Below are 21,132 nucleotides of genomic sequence, written 5' to 3'. Positions count from 1 at the left end.
TCGCGATGACGGCTATTCTGGAGTTGCTATTTTAATTAAAACTGGTATTCCTTTTGAGCGCATAACAATTAAAAAAAATTATATTCAAGACTTGCTTGCTTGTGGTATTAAAATCAACTATAAACAAAGTTATTTAAGTTTACTCTCTGTATATAGGTGCCCAAAAACTAAAACCAAAACCGAAGATTGGGATAAGTTATTTTCTCAACTAAAACACCCTTGTATCATTGGAGGAGATATGAATGCACATAATTCTTTGTGGGGCTCATATAAAAATGATAATATAGGCCATCAAATTGTGGAGACAATTCAGAATTTAGATTATGTAGTAATGAATAATGGACAACCAACTTGCCAAACGAGTCCAGGAAACTCAGATTCCATGATTGATGTCACGTTTTGCTCACCATCCCTTTTTGATAAAACTTCGTGGTCTGTAGATCTTGATACCTTGGGATCAAATCATTTCGTTATAAAGGTTGTGATCGATGTCTTGGGAACTAATGCTAATACCATTTATCCCAGTACTAAGTGGAACATTAAAAAAGCAAATTGGTCATTATACTCTCAGCTTGTTGATACCTTATTAAACGAAAAACCTCACACATCCTTAAATACCCAAGAAAAATATAATTTCCTTATTGACTGTATTAATGAAGCTTCTAAACAATCTATTTCTGAATATAAACCATTTAAATGCAAACGGACTCCCCCTCCGTGGTGGAATTCGGAATGTGATCAATCCGTTGCAGAAAGAAAGAAGGCATTAATAAACTATAAAAACAATTCTTCTCCTGAAAATTTTTGTAAATGCAAAGAAGTAAATGCTCGTGTCAAAAAATTCCTGAAATTAAAGGCCAAACAAAGTTGGGTTGCATGGTGTTCAAAATTAAATAAACAAACTCCATCTAGTCTTATTTGGAATCAAGCAAGAAAAATGAATAGGAAAAAAGTTAATTTTTCATTACCTCTAAGTAATTCATGGGTAGACGATTTTTTCGATAAAATAGCTCCACCTTACGTAAATAACCAGTTAGATGTTATTAATTCTAAAACGCTTCCATCTGATCAGAATCATTTTCTCCTTACACCTTTTTCGAGAACTGAATTAGAATTTGCCCTTGATAATCGCGTTAGTACCTCACCAGGATACGATGCAATCAAATATCCTATGATACAACATTTACCAGATAACGCAAAACAATTACTTTTAAATATATTTGACCAGATAATTATTGAAGGCAACAGCATAATAGATTTTAAGCGTATTATAGTCGTTCCTATTCCCAAACCGGGGAAAGACCCTAAATTAGCTGAAGCTTACCGACCGATATCATTATTATCATGTATATTGAAGACTCTCGAACGGATGGTTAAGATTAGGTTGGATTGGTGGCTATGGGATCAAAATCCTTTACCCGCTAACCAACACGGTTTTAAAAAAGGTTATGGAACTTTAGATTCCTTAACAACTCTTGTTGTAGACATTCAGAACAGTTTTTCCAGGAACAGTTATGTGCCCGCTTTATTTTTAGACATCGAAGGTGCTTATGACTCTGTCTCTCTTTCAATTCTCCAAGAAAAAATGATTACATTTTTTAATATTCCATCACAGTTTGCTTCTAACATTGTAAACCTGTATAAAAATAGAATAATTTATTTAAAAAATAATCATACTCTTATAGGCCCTAGACTTAATAATAAAGGATTACCTCAGGGCTCCGTTTTGAGCCCTATTTTATTTAACATTTACACAGCAGATCTACACAACATCACTATTAACAATATTGTATTTAATGTTGTACAATATGCTGACGATTTCTGTTTGTACACAGAACACAAGAAATATCAGCAATCCATTGAAAACTTGAATAGTGTCTATTGTCTCCATAAAAAATGGTTTATTGAAAATGGCTTTGAATTATCATGCAGTAAATCACAAGTTTGTTTATTTACCAGACATAACTTTCCTAATATTAGCACAATCACCTTAGGTGAGCATAAATTTTCTTTTAAAAATAAAATTAAATATCTTGGAATGATACTTGACCAAAAATTGACCTGGAAGTTACATATTGACGACATGTTGAACAGGTGTAATAAGGGAATAAACTTTCTTAAATCAATTAATAGAACTTGGTGGGGATCGGATGTTGAAGTAAGTTTATTATTTTATAAAGCTTACATACGATCTATTTTCGATTACGGCAGTGTTTTGTATGGATCAGCAAGTAATGCACTACTAAACAAAATCAACGTTTTACAGAATTCAGCCTTACGAATATGTCTAGGAGCTATGAGATCCACTCCAGTACAAGCTTTATATTTGGAAGCCTTGGAACCTCCTTTAAATCTAAGACGAAGTTTTTTGTCCAAAAAATATTTAATGAAAGTATACTTAATTAACCCTCTTCTATACCAAAAAATAGTGACTTTAAGTTGCCATGATCTAACCAATAAACATTGGCAAAAAAAGAAATCTCCCTTACTGTGTGAAGCTTATAATCAAAATATAGTACTCTTAAAAAATATAGATAAAACGAACGACTTATTCAAAAACTACGCGTACTCTTCTTTCTTTTCTCCTACAGATATTATTGTACCAAATTATAGTGAAAACATATATTTAAATAAAAATATTCTTTTATCCATAACGAATAGTTACAATGAGTCAATAGCTCTATATACAGATGCGTCTAAATCTGCAGATGGAACTGGATGCGCCTTTTTTATACCATCGGGACATATAGAAAAGAAATTCAAACTGAAACCGGAGACTTCGATTTATACAGCAGAGGCTATTGCAATATATGAAGCTTTACTATATGTAGCTGAATTTGATTTCGCCCATATTATAATTTTGTCTGACTCCTTAGCAGTATTGAAATCTCTTGGTAAATATGGACCCCCAAACATCCAAGACTGCCCATACATTTATAAAATTAAACATATTAAACAAAATCTTTTAACCAAAGGAATCAATGTACATTTTATCTGGATTAAAGCACACGCAGGATTTGAACATAATGAGTATGTCGACTTATTAGCCAAAGAAAGCGTTTCATCCGATACCAGTTTTCTACATAAAATAACACTGACTGATAGTATAATCTCTTTCAAGTCAACACTGCATCGGGAGTGGAGCTACCAGTGGAAGGAATACTCTTTTGTGAATCAAAATAGATACTCGTTAATTCAGCCCGATATTCCCAAATTTCCTTGGTACAAGTCTTGTAGAGCTTCTAGAAAGTACATAACTTCTATTATTAGAGTACGATTCGGGCACGCATGTTATCCAAAGCATTTATTTAAAATACAGGTTTTGGATAATGATAAATGTGAGCATTGTGAAGAGGAAAGTGATTTAGATCATATATTTTTTGGTTGTTCTAAAAATACAATTTACTCATCTAAATTAATAAATGATTTAATAAAATGTAAAGTAGCAACTCCTTGGAATATACTATATTTATTATCACTTGGTTCTGTAGATGTATACAACTCTTTAATTAACTTTTTAAAAGACAGCAAATTATCATTATAATTCCCTTAAACATTTTTAATTAATACCTTTGGTAGTTAGTAGTTTTAGCTGTTAAGCTTAGTGTTACTTAATACCTTTTAGTTGTTATCTTTGTTTTAAACCTGTTTTGTATAACTTGATAACTTGTATTCCTTATGTGTCTGGCAGTATGACGGTAAGTCTAAGCCAAAAAAAAAAAAAAAAAAAATACGACTTTTATGGTTTTATGGAATATTCTGTAACAGTGGTTCTCAATATTTTTGAGTCATGTACCACAAAATACTTTTTATTATTTTTGGTACCACCTAACTGAAATACCTACCTATCTAGCTAGGTAACCTAATTAACTATAATAGTGGTGATTTTGACTGTTTTTGCGTTTTGTGTACTACCGCAAATAATGACATGTACCACCAGTGGTACATGTACCAGAAATTGAGAACCGCAATTCTACAACTTTTTTAAGGCGTTTTAGCATTAAAAAAAAATAAAATAAACGCCTTTAAAATGCTAAAGTGGGAAAATAGAGGAATAAAAATAGATGAAGAAATGCTCAATCATCTGTGTTTTGCCGACGATATAGTGCTTATTACCGAAGATCTGGGTGTGGTATGTTTCGTATCTTTAACAATAGGTCTAAAAATGAACATCAGTAAGACCAAAATGACAAATTTAGTTCCCCCCAAACACCTAACCATCCAAAATAAAGTGGTAGAATTGACAGAAAAGTACATATACCTCGGTCATAAAATCAGAATAGGCAAGGACAATCAGACTTGCGAATTTCAACGACGAATAACACTTACTTGGGCGGCGTATGCTTCACTAAGAGACATTATTTAAGAGCAACATCCCGACAGTTATGAAACGGAAGACCTTTGACCAATGCGTTCTTCCTATTATGACATACGGAGCAGAAACTCTCACGCTCACAAAAACAACAGCACTAAAAATGCGAGTGGCACAAAGGCGCATGGAAAGATCGATTCTCGGCGTGCAAAGAAAGACAAAATAAGGAACCAAGACTTAAGGAAAAGAACAGGTATCACTGATGTCGTTGAACGCATAGCCAAGCTGAAATGGAATTGGGCAGGTCACATAGCGCGACTGAAAGACTCAAAATGGACCAGAAAACTAATTGACTGGCACCCAAGAGAAGACAAACGCAGCAGAGGACGACCACCAACACGCTGGATGGACGACATTAACCGAATATCTAAGAAATGGCAACAAGAAGCACAGAACCGTGAAGAGTGGCGAAGAATGGGAGAGACCTATGTCTAGCAGTGAACAGAAGAGGTTGCATGATGATGATGATGATAATATACTGGGAAAAAAATAGTTAATTAATTTTATTGAAGCAGATGTCGAGAGAACAAACATCCTGCTCAAAATAATAATATATTGGTATTCGCTTTATATTTTATTGTTAGATGTGATATACTAATATGCAATTGTTTTTCTAGGAACTATGGGCGGAACTCCTAAAACACTTAATGAGCTTGTGCCAGATGCAGGAACATTGTACAGCTTCTCTAATAATACAACAACGCCTCACATAACTGGAGTTAGTCTATCCAATGGCATTGCATTTGATTACAAACGAGGAAAAATGTATTATACAGATACATTTAAATTTAAAGTTGACCAGTATGATTTTGATATAATCGAAGGCAAAATATGTGAGTATTTCTAGTAAACTCAATCTGATAGTGTTGGAAGGGGATAGTTTGGATAGTTTTTATGTATTATTTTTTTCAACATGAGGAATTGTTGCAATTTAATTTTACTACAATCACTACAATTACGGTCAAACCCGCTTATTAGAATACCGGTTAAAAGAATATTCCGGTTTAAGGAATAGAAATTGCAGGTCCCGAAACGATTTTACCAGCCACCAATGATTGGTTATTATAATATCCCGGTTATAGGAATACTTCTGCTTGGTACGAAGGCTATTCCAATAAGCGGGTTCGACTGTATTCATGAGCAGGTATTTTTATCATCTGGCTACGTAATATAAATTTTTAATAGGTAATAGTAGATCTCAAAGTAATATTGAAACATGGTTCCTAAATCTCTCATTCAATTTGCACAGTCCCATCACCCTGGGAGCTGGGAGGGACAACACTGGATGGATAGGGCATAATGAGATTGTATGAGTGATAAACTCTTCTTCTTCTTCTTCTTCTTCTTCTTCTTCTTCTTCTTCTTCTTCTTCTTCTTCCTCTTCTTCTTCTTCTTCTTCTTCTTCTTCTTCTTCTTCTTCATCTTCTTCTTCTTCTTCTATATAGGCAGTACTGCCCGTTTTTCTTCAACGGTGACTTTCATTCTGCTTCTAAGTTGTCATTCCATATTTTCCTTGGGCGTTCTATACTTCTTCTACCTAACGGTGACTGGTCCCTGGCTATTTTTATTATCCTTGATTCAGGCATCCTGCTAATGCGTTCATTCCACTCTTCTTTTTTATTCTTTACCCAGGTATTTATATTGTCTACCTCATATATGCGTCTGATTTCCTCACTTCTTACCCTATACTGTAGTCCTTTTCCAGCAATCCTTCTTAAGATCTTCATTTCGTTGGGCTCCAGATGTGTTCGTGTTTTGCTTGAATCTGGTCTTGTTTCGGCCGTGTAAGTCATAACTGGCCTAATAACTGATTTATATATTCGGGCCTTTGTTTCCAATCTTAGGTGTTTGTTTTTCCAAATTGTGTCGTTTAGGCATCCGGCCGTTCTACTGGCTTTAATTATTTAGTCTTTTACCTCTTCTTCGATATTGTTGTCGGCTGATAGATTAATTCCCAGGTATTTGAATGTCATTACGTGTTGTATAATTTGATTGTCCAACTCCAATTCGCATCTTATAGGTTCTTTGGCTATTACTAAGCTTTTTGTTTTTTGGGCTGATATCTTCATATTCATTTCTTTTGCGTTAATGTTGAATTCGTGCAGTAATATTTGTAGGTCGCCTTCACACTCTGAGTAACAGAATATTTTTATCTTTCTATCGCCAATTTTGTACCCTCTTTTTTTTCACTTGTTTTATTATTGCATCCAACATTATGTTAAACAGTAGAGGGCATGAATATATAAGGGGATAAACTCGAAATGGCAAATTATAGTACGAGATCCGAATATAGGTCGACCTGCACCCATTTGATTTCCGGACAAAATATTGTTTTTATTAAATTTCATACATAGACAAATATTTCTTGTATGGGTTGCCTATCAAAATATTGTCATAGCTATCAATAAAGGGGGCGTAGGATTTGAAATCAACATTTCAATCACATTTTTTTGAAAGTATGGTATAATTAATTTATTTTTAAATTAAATAAGCATATTCAGTACAATATTATTCAAACAAAAATTCAACAAAAATGCTGAAAAATAAGCCAGCGTTAGAAAATTTTTAAAGACATCTCAAAAAACAATGAATTTTGCGGTGGACGTCAGAACTCATCACTGGAACATGATGAACAAAAAATTCAAAAAGATTTTACTATGATAGTTTACTATTTTTTAGTTTTATCTACTTTTGACTGTTTGATATCATTCAGAAGTCTCAGAAGTCCAAACAACGATTTTTTTTGCAAAAAGGGTGAAAATCAACATATTTATTATTGTTAAATCAAAAATAAGCATATAACAAAAAATATCTCAACAGAGTTACCTCAAGGAATGTATTAAGAAAATATATACAAAATTCCAGGTGGGTCGGTCAAGAATTTTTTGAGTTACAATCTCTACCGCATTTGAAAACAAGGGTTTTGAGGAAAACGCCTTTAAAAACGCGTTTAAAGTATTGTCAACTTTTATTCTTAATTTCTCTTTGTCTATCAAATCGTAAAGTGATGCACACCGGAATATGTTTTTGAATGGCGGAGTATTTTACAAAATAAAATGAGAACAGCTGTTGGCCGTTGTTCACTACGTTCAAGCGCGCTGGCGCGAACCTGCTGTAAAGCGAGTCGAACGTAGGGATATTCAACACTATCTCACATCCTCCCTACCTTCAGCTTGCTTTGCAGGAAGTTCGCGCCAGCAAGCTTGAGCGTAGTGAGAAACGGTCAACAGCTGTTCTCATTCTCTTTTGTAAATTACTCCGCGATTCAAAAACATATTCCGGTGTGCATCAATTTACGATTTTACAGACCAAAAAGAAGTTGAAAATAAAAATTGACAATACTTTAAACGCGTTTTCCTCAAAACTGCTTTTTTCAAATGCGGTAGACATTGTATCTCAAAAACTACTTGACCGACCTACCTGGAATTTTGTGTATATTTTCATTAGACATTCCGTGAGGTAACACTGTCGATATATTTTTTGTTTTATGCTTATTTTTATTTAAAAATAATAAATATGGTGATTTTCACCCTTATTTGTGCAAAAAATTTATTTCGTTGTTTTGACTTCTGAGTGATACCAAAAGTAAAAAATCGTTATAACTAAAAATACTCGATAGAGTTACCTCGAAAAAATTATGAGCTAATAAAATATTTTTGATATTTTTATTTCAACATGATCCACTGATAAGTTCTGGTGTCCACCACAAAATCCATTTTTTTGAGGTGTCTTTAAAAATTTGTAACCATTGGCTTATTTTTTCAACATTTTTCCTTGAATGTTTGTTTGAATATTCTATGAGTTATATTGAATATGCTTATTTAATTTAAAAATAAATAAATTCTATCATACTTTAAAAAAATGTGCTTGAAATGTTGATTTCAAACCCTACGCCCGCCTTCACGGATAGCTATGACACGATTTTGATAGGCAACCCATGCAAGAAATATTTATCTATGCATCAAATTTAATAAAGAAAATGTTTCATCCGAAAAGCAGAGGAGTTCATTTCGACCTATATTCGGATCTTAGACTATTGTGTGCATTTGATTTATTATTGATAGACAACAGTAATATTATTACTGTAGTATCAAAAATAAAAATATTGCACTCGTGTTCCCCAATTTTCTCATAACTATTTTTAGATAGATTCTGATCAAGAACTTTCCATAAATCTTCCGAATCTTCGTTATGATAAAGCTGTCTCTCATAATATTGGTTGCATCGAGTGGGTTTCCTCGTCTTTCACTTTGCACGCGTTTTTCATTCCGTTTGCTTCTGGATAAGGGAAACGACTGGTAGGTCAGTCTGCTATCTCTCCTAGGCCATAATGGTTTGGTGATAGTGGTGATACACCCACGTAATCAAAAAAGTTTTAATGTGTTTGTAACGCTTGTGTGACTGTTTTTTTTTTTTTTTTCTCTTTGGGGAGTAGTATTAACATTTACATAATTATTTATACAGGGTGACCAAAAAATAATTTTTAATTAAATTATTTGACAAAGAAAAAGAAAAATGTATGTAATTTATTTAATTCGAAATACATTTTACTGGTGCCCGAAAACAGAAAAAATGTTTATTTCACAAATAAACATTGCCTTTCGATTAAATTCAATGTTCAAGCCAGCTCCTGCCAGCTACCTGCATCTTGGACGTTTGAACATTTAATTTAAGCGAAAAGCAATGTTTATTTTTCAAATTAACATTTAGTTCTGATTTCAGACAGCATTTAAATGTATGTATTTTGAATTAAATAAATTACATATATTCTTCTTTTTTTGGCAAATAATTTAATTTAAAACAATTTTTTTGGATACCCTGTATAAATAATTATGTAAATTAAAAATGTATACCATTTTTATTCAGTTGCAATGCGAGGCCAAAAATGTCTTAATTTTAACTTAGATTAGAAAGCGCAACCAGCACTCTTATCGACGATTTCACCTCGTGTTAGAGGCTCTTCAGAGAATGCATAGGTTGCTTTCTCTAATCCAGTAAATTTTTTGACATATATTAGTCCCACACTGTAACTGACGTGAATGGATTAGGAGGTGACTAGCGTTATCTGGCAATTGAAAGATAAAGTTTTTCAATCCTAATAGCAACATCTATAATATTGAAAAATATTAAAAATATTACTAAAAGATTTTTAAATTGAAAACTTATTGGTAGAGCCTCTAACAAGAGGCTGTAACAAGAGCCTCTAACAAGAGGTGAAATCGTCTATAATAGTGCTGGTTGCGCTCTCTAATCTAAGTAAAAATGAATACATTTTTGGCCTCGAATTGCAACTGAATAAAAATGGTGTACATTTTTATTTTATAGTAGTATTACTCTGTGGAGTAACTAGGTGCATTTTCCGTTGGAACTTTACCAAGCTGCAGACGGGGATTGTGAATTGCATAGTGTAGAATTCCTTCCCTTTTGTCTTCAATGCAGCATCCATTTGGCTTGTAAATTGTAGAAGTCTTGGAGGTGTCACCAGGGAAATGTACCAATAAGTTTTCAATTTAAAAATCTTTTAGTAATATTTTTAATATTTTTCAATAAAATTGATGTTGCTATTAGGATTGAAAAACTTTATCTTTCAATTACCAGATGACGCTAGTCACCTAATCCATTCACGTCAGTTGCAGTGTGGGACTAATATATGTCGAAAAATTTACTGGATTAGAGAAAGCAACCTATGCATTCTCTGAAGAGTCTCTAACAAGAGGTGAAATCGTCGATAGAAGTGCTGGTTGTGCTCTCTAATCTAAGTAAAAGTTAAGACAATTTTGGCCTCGTATTGCAACTGAAAAAAAATGGTATACATTTTTATTTTATAGTAGTATTATTCCGTGGAGTAACTAGATGCATTTTCCGTTGGAACTTTACCAAGCTGCAGACGGGGGTTGTGAATTGCATAGTGTAGAATTCCTTCCCGTTTGTTTTCATAGAAGCCTTGGAGGTGTCACCAGGGAACTGTACCAATAAGTTTTCAATTTAAAAATCTTTTAGTAATATTTTTAATATTTTTCAATATTATTGATGTTGCTATTAGGATTGAAAAACTTTATCTTTTAATTATGTAAATGTTTATATTACTTAATAGAGAATTGAGTAACCTTTCAGATGAGCTAGCACACAACCCCTATTATTGTTTTAAAAAGTCATCGATTACTTCATCACGCCTAGACGGATGACGTCAGTACTATGACATATAATATGCCAAAATATCATAATTTAAAAATAAAAATCGACCTGTTTCGGGATTTTTCCTTAAAGTCGCCAATTTACGAAATAACTAATTTATTCCTTTCATTTGCACCATACTGTATATTTATTGTAATGCAGCTATTAGTTATTATTACGATGCTCACGCATATAGCTTTCAGTAGTGATACTTTTTTCTATTCACCGTTAGCTCCGATGATGAAAATTTTGTCGAAAGCGCTTAGCTAAAAAATAAATACCTTTTATACACTTTGGCATACTATTTTTTCACTTTCTTGAAATAATTATAATTAAAATATTCTGCTTTAGCCAATATGAAAACTATTTTTACAATTACAAATCAAGAACATTTTTGCGATGGTATGACATTGGATGCCGATGGAAACATATGGCTAGCCGTGTTTGCGTCTTCAAAAGTATATCAAATAGATCCCTCCAAACCAGAGACAGTTTTGAGGGTTGTGAAGCTTCCTGCAGCACAGGTAATTTTTATTTGTATTGATATTGAAGAATGTGAACCTTTCGAAAGCATTGATTCGTTTCCTGTATGTTAATTTCATCATTGATTACACTGCAAAATAGGTGAGAATGGCAAATATAATTGTCCCATCATTTTTGTATTTTTGGAGGAGTCTTGAGGTCATAAAATGCATTTTGGCATTATATTGTCAACTCGAATTATATTTTTATATTTTTTCCCGATAGTGTCTTTAGTGAGGCGACTATTTCTACAAAATAGTTGACATGCTTTTTAAGTATAATAATTTGGAAATGCTACGAATGTTCTTGCTTCTTTTGCATACTGCAGTGTAACATACTATTCCCATGCGATGCAATGATGCGATGATAAAATTATCAATGCATGAGGACCTGTTGCTATACCATTACTCAAAATCTTGTGCCCAAAGCATATGGGTTCTTTCTTCACAAACTCGCATTTATTCGGATTTAGATTCACTTTCCCCAGTATTTCCAGTACCGTTACCAGGTTTTGGTTGTGCTGTTTCAAACTGTTGCCAAATTTTTCACCATTTTGCAAAACATCTTGAATTCAAAATAAAAGACATTTTGAACTATTATTAAGTCAGTAATTTATTACTGATAATTTTTTTAACGAATTAATTAGAATTAAAAATATTTATTTACATAGTAACTTTATCTCGCGTTTCTTTATTTTTAGATAACTTCAGTAGCATTTGGGGGGCCAAATTTAGATGAACTATATGTGACTTCTGCCCATTTTACTGACAGGCCAACTGGAGAAAGTCCGGGATCTGTTTTCCGAGTAACAGGACTCAATGTAAAGGGCTTACCTGCAGATGAAGCGGTTATTTAGATAAACTATTATTTTTTGTTTCCATTTGAATACTAACTATTAATATTAATTAAGTATGTGGTATATTGTAAATATGGTATAATTATTTTATTTTGTAGTTGAATAAATACCGAAATTGAAACATAAATTGGAATTGTTTTAGCTAGTTCCTTGTAACACTTTTAATATTATTTGCTATTTTTTATTGCGAATCAACACAATTTCAGCTTAAAATACGATTATATGGCATTCCAAGACTTTGACGTTTATGATACTGCTGAGAGGCATTGTTTTTCAATTGTTGAAAAACTTGTGTAAATTAATTTAATTCAAAATAATTTTTCTATCACACCCTGTAAAAATAAGTACGTCAATGTTTATATTACTGAATAGAGAATTGATTAACCTTTCCAATGAGCTAGCACACGACCCCTATGCTCATTTAAAAAAATCATCGATTGCGTCATCACTCCCAGATGGATGACGTGACTAGTATGATATATATGTCAAGAAGTCATAACTTAAAATTAAAAATAAACCTGTTTAGTATTTTCCTTAAAGTTGGTGGTTTCCGAAATAATGAATGTGTTCCACACATTTGCACTATACTGTATAAAATCAATGTCAATAGCCGTTAGCATCTATGCATGTATAACCACTAAAAAAGCTAGCTGGTTTCAACGCTCTGGTGTCTAAATCTATTAGTATTTGTAAAAGTTTTTTTTTTCAAACCCTAACTAATTTCAACACACTGGTGTCAACAGACGCTGTAAATGTACTCTTTTTCGTTTTTCCAAACCCTAACCGTTTTCAACACACTGGTGACAACACACGCTAGCATCTGTAAATATGCTACCCAGGCATGGACAGTAGGTATTCCTGGACAAATAAACCCAAAAAAGTAAAAAGAATGGAGTAGTATTTTTCTTAACTAGGTACATCAAATACTTCTACTAATAATATAGAATTAAACTATGACCTCGTGGAGAGCGTATGTGGAACTTAGTCAATAATAGTCCGAGTCGCTATTCTTTTATTAGTTAAAAATATCAAAATCAAGGTTACGTGACAGTATTATACGCTGTGTCCCAACATTATACGTATAAATTTTACAATTTTGTTCTTTAGAGTGCAGTTTGAAAAAACCACAAAAACAAAAATATTTCGTGACAAATTATAATTTTTTTGTAAAATTCCCTCATCTTCCTTAGTCTCAGCATCCATTATGGCTTGCAAATTGTAGAAGCCTCGGAGGTGTTACTAGAGAAAGTTCCCATTGTTTTCAGTCTGGTAGGATGTCAAACAACAATTTTTGGTGTTGTTTTATGGGCTATTAAATTGAAAACTTAGTCTTTTGCTAGCAGTTGCCGCTAGGGCATCCCTGCCATTTCGATCGTTGCAATCTGTGACTGCACGCCGGGGTTTATCTTAGTTGGGTCAGAGAGAGCAGCATATGTGCCTCCTGATGAGAGACTAATAAGTTTCGAAACCGGTAGAGGTGCTTGCTACACTCTCTGATTGAACTGGAATAATGATGCGGCTGTAGTTTCGTGTTGCAACGAAACTGAAAATGGTTATTCATTTTTGATTAACATATTTACTCTGATTGGAGTACGAAGGGAACCATTTTCGTTGGAACTTTACCGCGCTGAGTAGATGGGACGTGAATTATAAATTGTAAAATTCCCTCATCTTCCTTAGTCTCAGCATCCATTATGGCTTGCAAATTGTAGAAGCCTCGGAGGTGTTACCAGAGAAAGTTCCCATTGTTTTCAGTCTGGTAGGATGTGGAACAACATTTTTTGGTGTTGTTTTTTGTGCTATTAGATTGAAAACTTAGTCTTTTGCTAGCAGTTGCCGCTAATTTCGTTCGTTGCAATCCGTGACTGCACGCCGGGGTTTGTCCTAGTTGGGTCAGAGAGAGCAGCGGGTCTAGAACGTTTCATCGCCGCCGTTTCGATGCCGCCAGTTCGATGCCGATGCCGGCCGATTCATCGCCAGTCAATTAATCGCTATTTGATATATTTCCGAATTTTCGACAGTTACAATTATTATTTATTTTTAGTATTAATTAGGAATTCGAGGAAGTGCGAGATATGACGGCGATGAAATGGACTGGCGATGAACCGGCGGCATCGAAACGGCGGCGATGAAACGTCCCATTCCGAGAGCAGCATATGTGCCTCCTGATGAGAGATTAATAAGTTTCGAAACCGGTAGAGGTGCTTGCTGCACTCTCTGATTGAACTGGAATAATGATGCGGCTGTAGTTTCGTGTTGCAACGAAATTGAAAATAGTTATTCATTTTTGATGTAATTTTTTTTTATTGCATTTCTATTTTTTCTAATGGAATAACCTATATTAAATTTAATTTAAAAAGGAATATTCCTTTCAGAGACCAATATAACGGTATAATTTTTATCTGCCCTTCTCTCATTACTTTATAAAATATTCGATGAAATGCCTAAAAATACTACACAGATAAATCAATTTTTTTCCAATGAATACATATTTTTTTTGTTTTTCACATTTATTTACTTTTGGATTTTTGGAGGAGAGCAGCGGGAAAGTCTAGATTAGAACATGTGAAAAATGAGGACATCAGGAGACAAATGAAAGTACAAAGATCAATTATAGAAGACATCGAAAAACAACAACTAATATGGTACGGACATGTTAGACGTATGGGGGAAGAAAGACTACCCAAAAAGATATTAGAATGGGTACCACCAGAGAAAAGAAAACGAGGACGACCACCAACAACATGGATCCAAGGAATCTCAAAAGCAATGTCAGCAAGAAATCTATCTGAAGAAGACTGGCAGAATAGACAGGCTTGGCGAACGGGAACCCAAAGGCGTATTACGCTGTGAACGGGATATATATATATATATATATATATATATATATATATATATATATATATATATATATATATATATATATATATATATATATATATATATACATTTATTTACTACCTATTTATTTTTTGCATTACAAAATGTGTGCAATAAAAGATTATAAGAATTATAAAACAGCAGTATTTACTGGTGGTGCAGCATTTTATTTAAATGATATCATCAGTAAACAAAATACAATCTTTTGGAATCCGGAAAATCTATATTGGTTGCAAAATGTCAAAAAAAGTGCCACAAAAGTTAATTTTTGGACTAGGATTGAGGAAATCGGATAGTTGGTCTATATTTTTCGGATCAAAATTTAATTTGCAGATGATTAGTTAGATTTTTACGTCTTTATTTTTATCACAGCCTTAGCAATTATGATTTCTAATGATCAAGATCCAAATTTACCTCTAATAAGATATGTTAACCAGACGGTACCTAGTCTCTTTTTTAGTAACAGTGTGCGGAACTTTCAAGAGATACTTCCAACTCGGTAAAAAGGTAGAAGAAGGTTTATTGAATGACCACCTCGTTCTCCAGGTTTAACCTCCTTAGACTTTTATTATTTGTGGGATTATTTACAAACCAAAGTCTATGCAAATCAATCAGGCAACATCGAAGAGCTGAAATATCGCATTCGAGAAGAAATTTAAAACGTCACCACTAATATCATTCAGAATGTCACTGATGGATTCGAATATGGAAATGGCTACGGTCAGACAGCTAATGGTAATCATTATAAATATTTGATTTAATAAAATGTCTTTTCTTTTATCATTTGTCTTTTACTTTTTCCCCCTTTCCTCTTCTCTAAAGTAATTAGAGAAAGAACGATAATAGAACTGGATCACGAGTACCAAAAAAGTTGATTAATAGCAAGCTGAAAATTTGTTAATAGCTTAACGGTGTCTAGTCGGACAAACTTTAATATGTGGGAACATTGGAACAGGGGAAATTTTAATTGTGGAACTTGATTTTAAGTGTGGAACGTGTCATCCTGAGAAGTTTATGATTGTGAAAACTAGCAGGCTGCTTTTAAATTTATTCAATAGCAAACTTTATAGTTATACGCTCTGAGCTTCGCTGGTGTCGCTCCTAGCGGACTATTAATTCAACTTTCACCGGTAATTTTTAAATTTATTATTTAATTGTTATCGCTTAATATTTACAACGCAAAAAAGTAATTAAATTGTAATCGATTTTTTTAAGATTTTTCTAATCATTTTGACGTTCTATTGATAAAAATATGAATTTCTTACTTCGGATACTTTCACAATTATCGTGTAGATGGCGCTAAAATTAATTAATAACTAATATTAATATAATTAATGTTTTTAATTTTAATTTTAAATTAATCACTTTGACATTTATGTCAAATTTCCGGTAAAAGTTTACCGACTTGTCACTACTGGCGCTCGCGAATTTGTTAATATCCCCTCTACGTACGAGCTCACAGCGTATAATAAATACATGAAAAAATGTTTGTCCGACAAATATATTGGGCATTTTAATATGTTCGACACGTAGAATAATATTCTACGTGTCGAACATATTCAAAGGACAGGAATTATATTGGTGGTAAATAGCAGTCTGATTTTTGCATGAGAGTTTAATAAAAGGGTCACAAATCAATTGGAAGTTCTGTCCGACAAAATACATGGGACGTTTTCGTAGTCTGACGTTCGAAACTTGTAACCTATTCCAAAATGAAAACTTCCCTGTTCCAGTTTTCCCGTACCTCAAAGTTTGTCCTACTAGACATTCTTAAGCTATTAAACAATTTTTAGCTTGCTATTAATCAACTTTTTTGTTGTAACGCGGGATCCAGGCTTATAACCGCTATACTGGCATATACCGTTAAATATATCTTTGAAAGGACTATTCATTACATTAACTAAATACGTCTCCTTCATTAAGTGTCATATCGCCGGTCCGGAATAATAATGACGTAACGGCAAAAAGCCAAATTTCTCAGGAGAAAAAAAAACAATTTTTAAATATTTAAAATAGGGATTAAATGAGGAGTAATCTTCCAGGAGCATCAGTATGACATTTATTCTTACAATGATGGCTTTCATTTTTATCCCTATTGGTTCGAATTTCATTATCTTAATTTAATCCCCCCATTTTCAACCTTTTTTACAGTTGCGTCATTCTTCATCTAAAAATTTTTAAACATTTAAAATAGTGATCAACTAAACAGTAACCAAGATGAAGTTAGTTTTCAATACTAATAGCAAAATTAATAATATTGAAAATATTAAAAATATTGCTAAAAGATTTTTAAATTGAAAACTTATTGGTACATTTCCCTGGTGACACCTCCAAGGCTTCTACAATTTGCAAGCCAAATGGATGCTGCAGTGAAGACAAAGGGAAGGAATTCTACACTATGCAATTCACATCCCCCGTCTGCAGCTCGGTAAAGTTCCAACGGAAAATGCACCTGTTTACTCTACGGAGTAATACGACTATAAAATAAAATTGTATACCATTTTTATTCAGTTACAATGCGAAGGCAAAACAATCTTACTTTTCAATTAGAATACGGAGCGCAGTCCAGTCCTCTGAATCGCGATTTTCGGCTCTTAATGGAGCCTCATCGGAAAGAACGTAGGCACTGTTCTCCATATCCCAATTGACTAGCGTCGAGAGTTTTTCCCACCCATTGCAACCGAAGTGAAAGTATTAGGTGACTAGCGTCATCTGGCAATTGAAAGATGAAATGTACCACCAGGGAAATGTACCAATAAGTTCTCAATTTAAAAATCTTTTAGTAAAATTTTTAATATTTTCAATATTATTAATTTTGCTATTAGGATTGAAAATTAACTTCATCTTTCAATTGCCAGATGACGCTAGTCACCTAATACCTTCACTTCGGTTGCAATGGGTGGGAGAAACTCTCGACGCTAGTCAATTGGGATATGGAGAACAGTGCCTACGTTCTTTCCGATGAGGCTCCAATAAGAGCCGAAAATCGCGATTCAGAGGACTGGACTGCGCTCCGTATTCTAATTGAAAAGTAAGATTGTTTTGCCTTCGCATTGCAACTGAATAAAAATGGTATACATTTTTATTTTATAGTCGTATTACTCCGTAGAGTAACCAGGTGCATTTTCCGTTGGAACTTTACCGAGCTGCAGACGGGGGATGTGAATTGCATAGTGTAGAATTCCTTCCCTTTGTCCTCACTGCAGCATCCATTTGGCTTGCAAATTGTAGAAGCCTTGGAGGTCTCACCAGGGAAATTTACCAATAAGTTTTCAATTTAAAAATCTTTTAGTAATATTTTTAATATTTTCGATATTATTAATTTTGCTATTAGGATTGAAAACTAACTTCATCTTTCAATTGCCAGATGACGCTAGTCACCTAATACCTTCACTTCGGTTGCAATGGGTGTGAAAAACTCTCGACGCTAGTCAATTGGGGTATGGAGAACAGTGCCTACGTTCTTTCCGATGAGGCTCCAATAAGAGCCGAAAATCGCGATTCAGAGGACTGGACTGCGCTCCGTATTCTAATTGAAAAGTAAGATTGTTTTGCCTTCGCATTTCAACTGAATAAAAATGGTATACATTTTTATTTTAAAAAGTAACCGTCCGGAGCATCGGTATGGTGTTTATTCTTACAATGATGGCTTTTAGTTTCATCCCATTGGTTCGAAGTTTATTATCTTAATTTAATCCCCCCATTTTCAACCATATTTACAGTTGCGTCATTCTTGATCTTAAAATTTTTCTGTACAAAATAACTATTTTTAAATATTTAGTACGCCATTTAATCTTACAGCCATGGCTTTTATTTTCATCCCTGTTGGTCCGAATTTCATTATCTTTTCCTTTCAATTACTCTGTGGCACTCTATTTTACCTTTGATGATAGGTTAAAGGACTCCGCACCGGTCTCCTCTAAGAACATGCTCTAGGTATGAAGCTTTTCTTATTTTAATAGTTTTCAATAACTCAAGAAACGGCATCTGCTCTATTTAGCAAAGGTTCGTTGATATGTATCGCTGTCCAGGGTATTCTGAACATTCTTATATACAACCTCATCTCAAGCCGCTCCAGGAGATTGATCGTATAAGCCTTCAGAGTCCCGGTTTCGATGACATGTAATAACACTGACCAAATATAGCACTTGTTTAATCTTTGACGTAACTGAAGATAAAACTAATATCTACACAATAGGACAAATATGAACAATGTCCTAAAATGAAAAAAGCGTGTAGCATATGTTGCTATGAGAACTCTTAACTGTAAGATCACGAAGAGCCTGAATTTATATATGTGGGAATGTGGCAACTGTGAGATCTGATTCTACCACGAGAACTATGCGAAAATTTCTGACGTCGTCAGCGTCTTCTTCTTCTTCTTAGGCACCTATCGTCCACGTTTAAATATAGGCCTCTCCCAACTCCTTCCATCGGTCTCCATCCTGAGCAGCATGTTTCCAATTTGTTCCGGCTACTCTTTTAATATCATCAATCCGCCTTATCTGTGGTCTTCCTCTCGGTCGTTTACTTTGGTAAGGTCTCCAATGTTGCATCGTTGCATTCCAACGTTGGCCTTTTTGTCTAGCAGTGTGGCCTGCGAAGCTCCATTTAAGTTTGGCAACTTTTGTTGTTATGTCTTCGACTTTTGTTTTTGATCTTACCCAGTCGTTCCTCTTTTTATCTGACAGTCAGTCGTATCGGCGTTATCGAAATGCCTCCCACTTTTTCAGGTAAATATTTTCATACATGAAATGCCTCCCAGGTACAATCGAAATGCCTCCGTTTCGTTAATAATTTAGGCTGATATTTTGTCTATTTAATCTCTCTATAATGACAGAATGTTGCCAAATCATAATTTAAATAGGTAGTATCTATTTATTTTGATTTTTCTAATTCTTATTGCAGTGTACCTACATAAAATTTGTTTCACATAAATATTTCACAGTACGACATACACATTTCTTCTTAGAAAAGAAAGTTGTTACCCGACAATCTAATATCCAGCTTTTCTGGGTACTTCCAATTCCGATTCTAATCTCTTCCATATTTATAATTCTATTTTATAATTCCATAAATAGGCACTTTTACCTTAATCTTTTTGTTTGTTTATATTCTCTGGGTATTTTCTGGTTAATTCCAATTGCGATACAAATCTCTTCTTAACGATTCCATGAATAGGTACTTTTACCTTAATCTTTTTAAATGTTGGCCAAAGATACAGTAAAACGGTGGACATGTACTAAAAAAACCTGCAAAGCATTTTTGTGAAAACACAGGGATGTGAAAATACGATAATTGAATCAATATTAGATCATAACCACGAGAAGTTGTCTGCCGAAGTTTACAATAGAAAAGCCGTAAGCAATTCAATAAAAAGAGCAGCCGTGGAAGATCTCAGCGAAAAACCAATGAAGCTCATTTGTAAAGAACTTAAGAAGACAAATATAGAGACATTTACTATCAATGATATCAATAGGGTGAGACAAAATTGATATTATGCTAGAACCACAAATTCTTTAATTAAACTTCCCAAAAATATATCTGAATTTCATAAAGCTCTCGATTCATCTTCTATTATTACAAATAGAAATGAAAATTTTATAATTAAAAATGACAAAGATAATCATATTGTGATATTAACATGTTTTTCAAATCTTCGTTTTCTTTCGACTGTTTAAAATTGATATGTTGACGGAACTTTTGAATACTGCCCTCGTTTTCTCACTCAATGGTTTAGTATACATGGCTTGAAAAATGGACATTATATTCCTCGTGTCTTTTGTTTACTTCAAGATAAAAAGTCATCTTCATATTATCTCGCTTTTAAATATATCATAGAAGAATGTTTTAAAATTAATTGTCCTGTATCCCCTAAAGTAATAACTTCAGACTTTGAAATTTCCATTCATAATGGTATTCGTATGGGATTTCCTGAAACAGATCTTCATGGATGTCGTTTTCAATTGGGGTATAGGAATGGTATAGAAAGGTTCAAGCACTGGGATTAGCTCCAGAATACCAGAAAGAAGGTGTTGACTTAACCGAAATTACGCATTTTCTTATTTATATTTTTGGTCTTTCATTCTTACATCCTAAAGATGGTAGCGATTTTTTTGATATAGATTTGGCAGAAATTAAACCAGTCGATGAAAAAGTCACCCAGTTTTGTGATTATCTTGTTGATAATTACATATCTGAAAATTCGACATTTCCTCCACATCTTTGGGCTGAGCACTCTTCATCCTTACAAAGAACCACAAACCCATTCGAAAGTTTTCATTCCAAGTATAATTCTTCTTTCTACTGCCCTCATCCTAACATTAAT

At 33.6% G+C, this 21,132-nt stretch overlaps 1 protein-coding gene across 2 annotated transcripts in view; it reads left to right on the top strand.

Annotated features, from left to right (window-relative positions):
* LOC114330337 (regucalcin-like) overlaps positions 1-21,132 on the top strand; it is a 144,534-nt gene that overhangs the window by 44,651 nt on the left and 78,751 nt on the right. The window contains exons 3-5 of one of the 2 annotated variants that reach the window (XM_028279659.2): positions 4,990-5,205; positions 10,898-11,070; positions 11,769-12,051. The exons of the other annotated variant lie outside the window; for it this stretch is intronic. Coding sequence (XP_028135460.1) covers positions 4,990-5,205; positions 10,898-11,070; positions 11,769-11,924 — 545 coding nt within the window. The 3' untranslated portion in view covers positions 11,925-12,051. Of the gene's footprint in view, positions 1-4,989; positions 5,206-10,897; positions 11,071-11,768; positions 12,052-21,132 lie in introns of those variants that run through there. 2 annotated transcript variants of the gene reach the window in all.

This window comes from Diabrotica virgifera, chromosome 3, assembly GCF_917563875.1.
Source record: "Diabrotica virgifera virgifera chromosome 3, PGI_DIABVI_V3a".
NCBI lineage: Eukaryota > Metazoa > Arthropoda > Insecta > Coleoptera > Chrysomelidae > Diabrotica > Diabrotica virgifera.
This window is presented reverse-complemented; position numbering and strand designations above follow the sequence as displayed.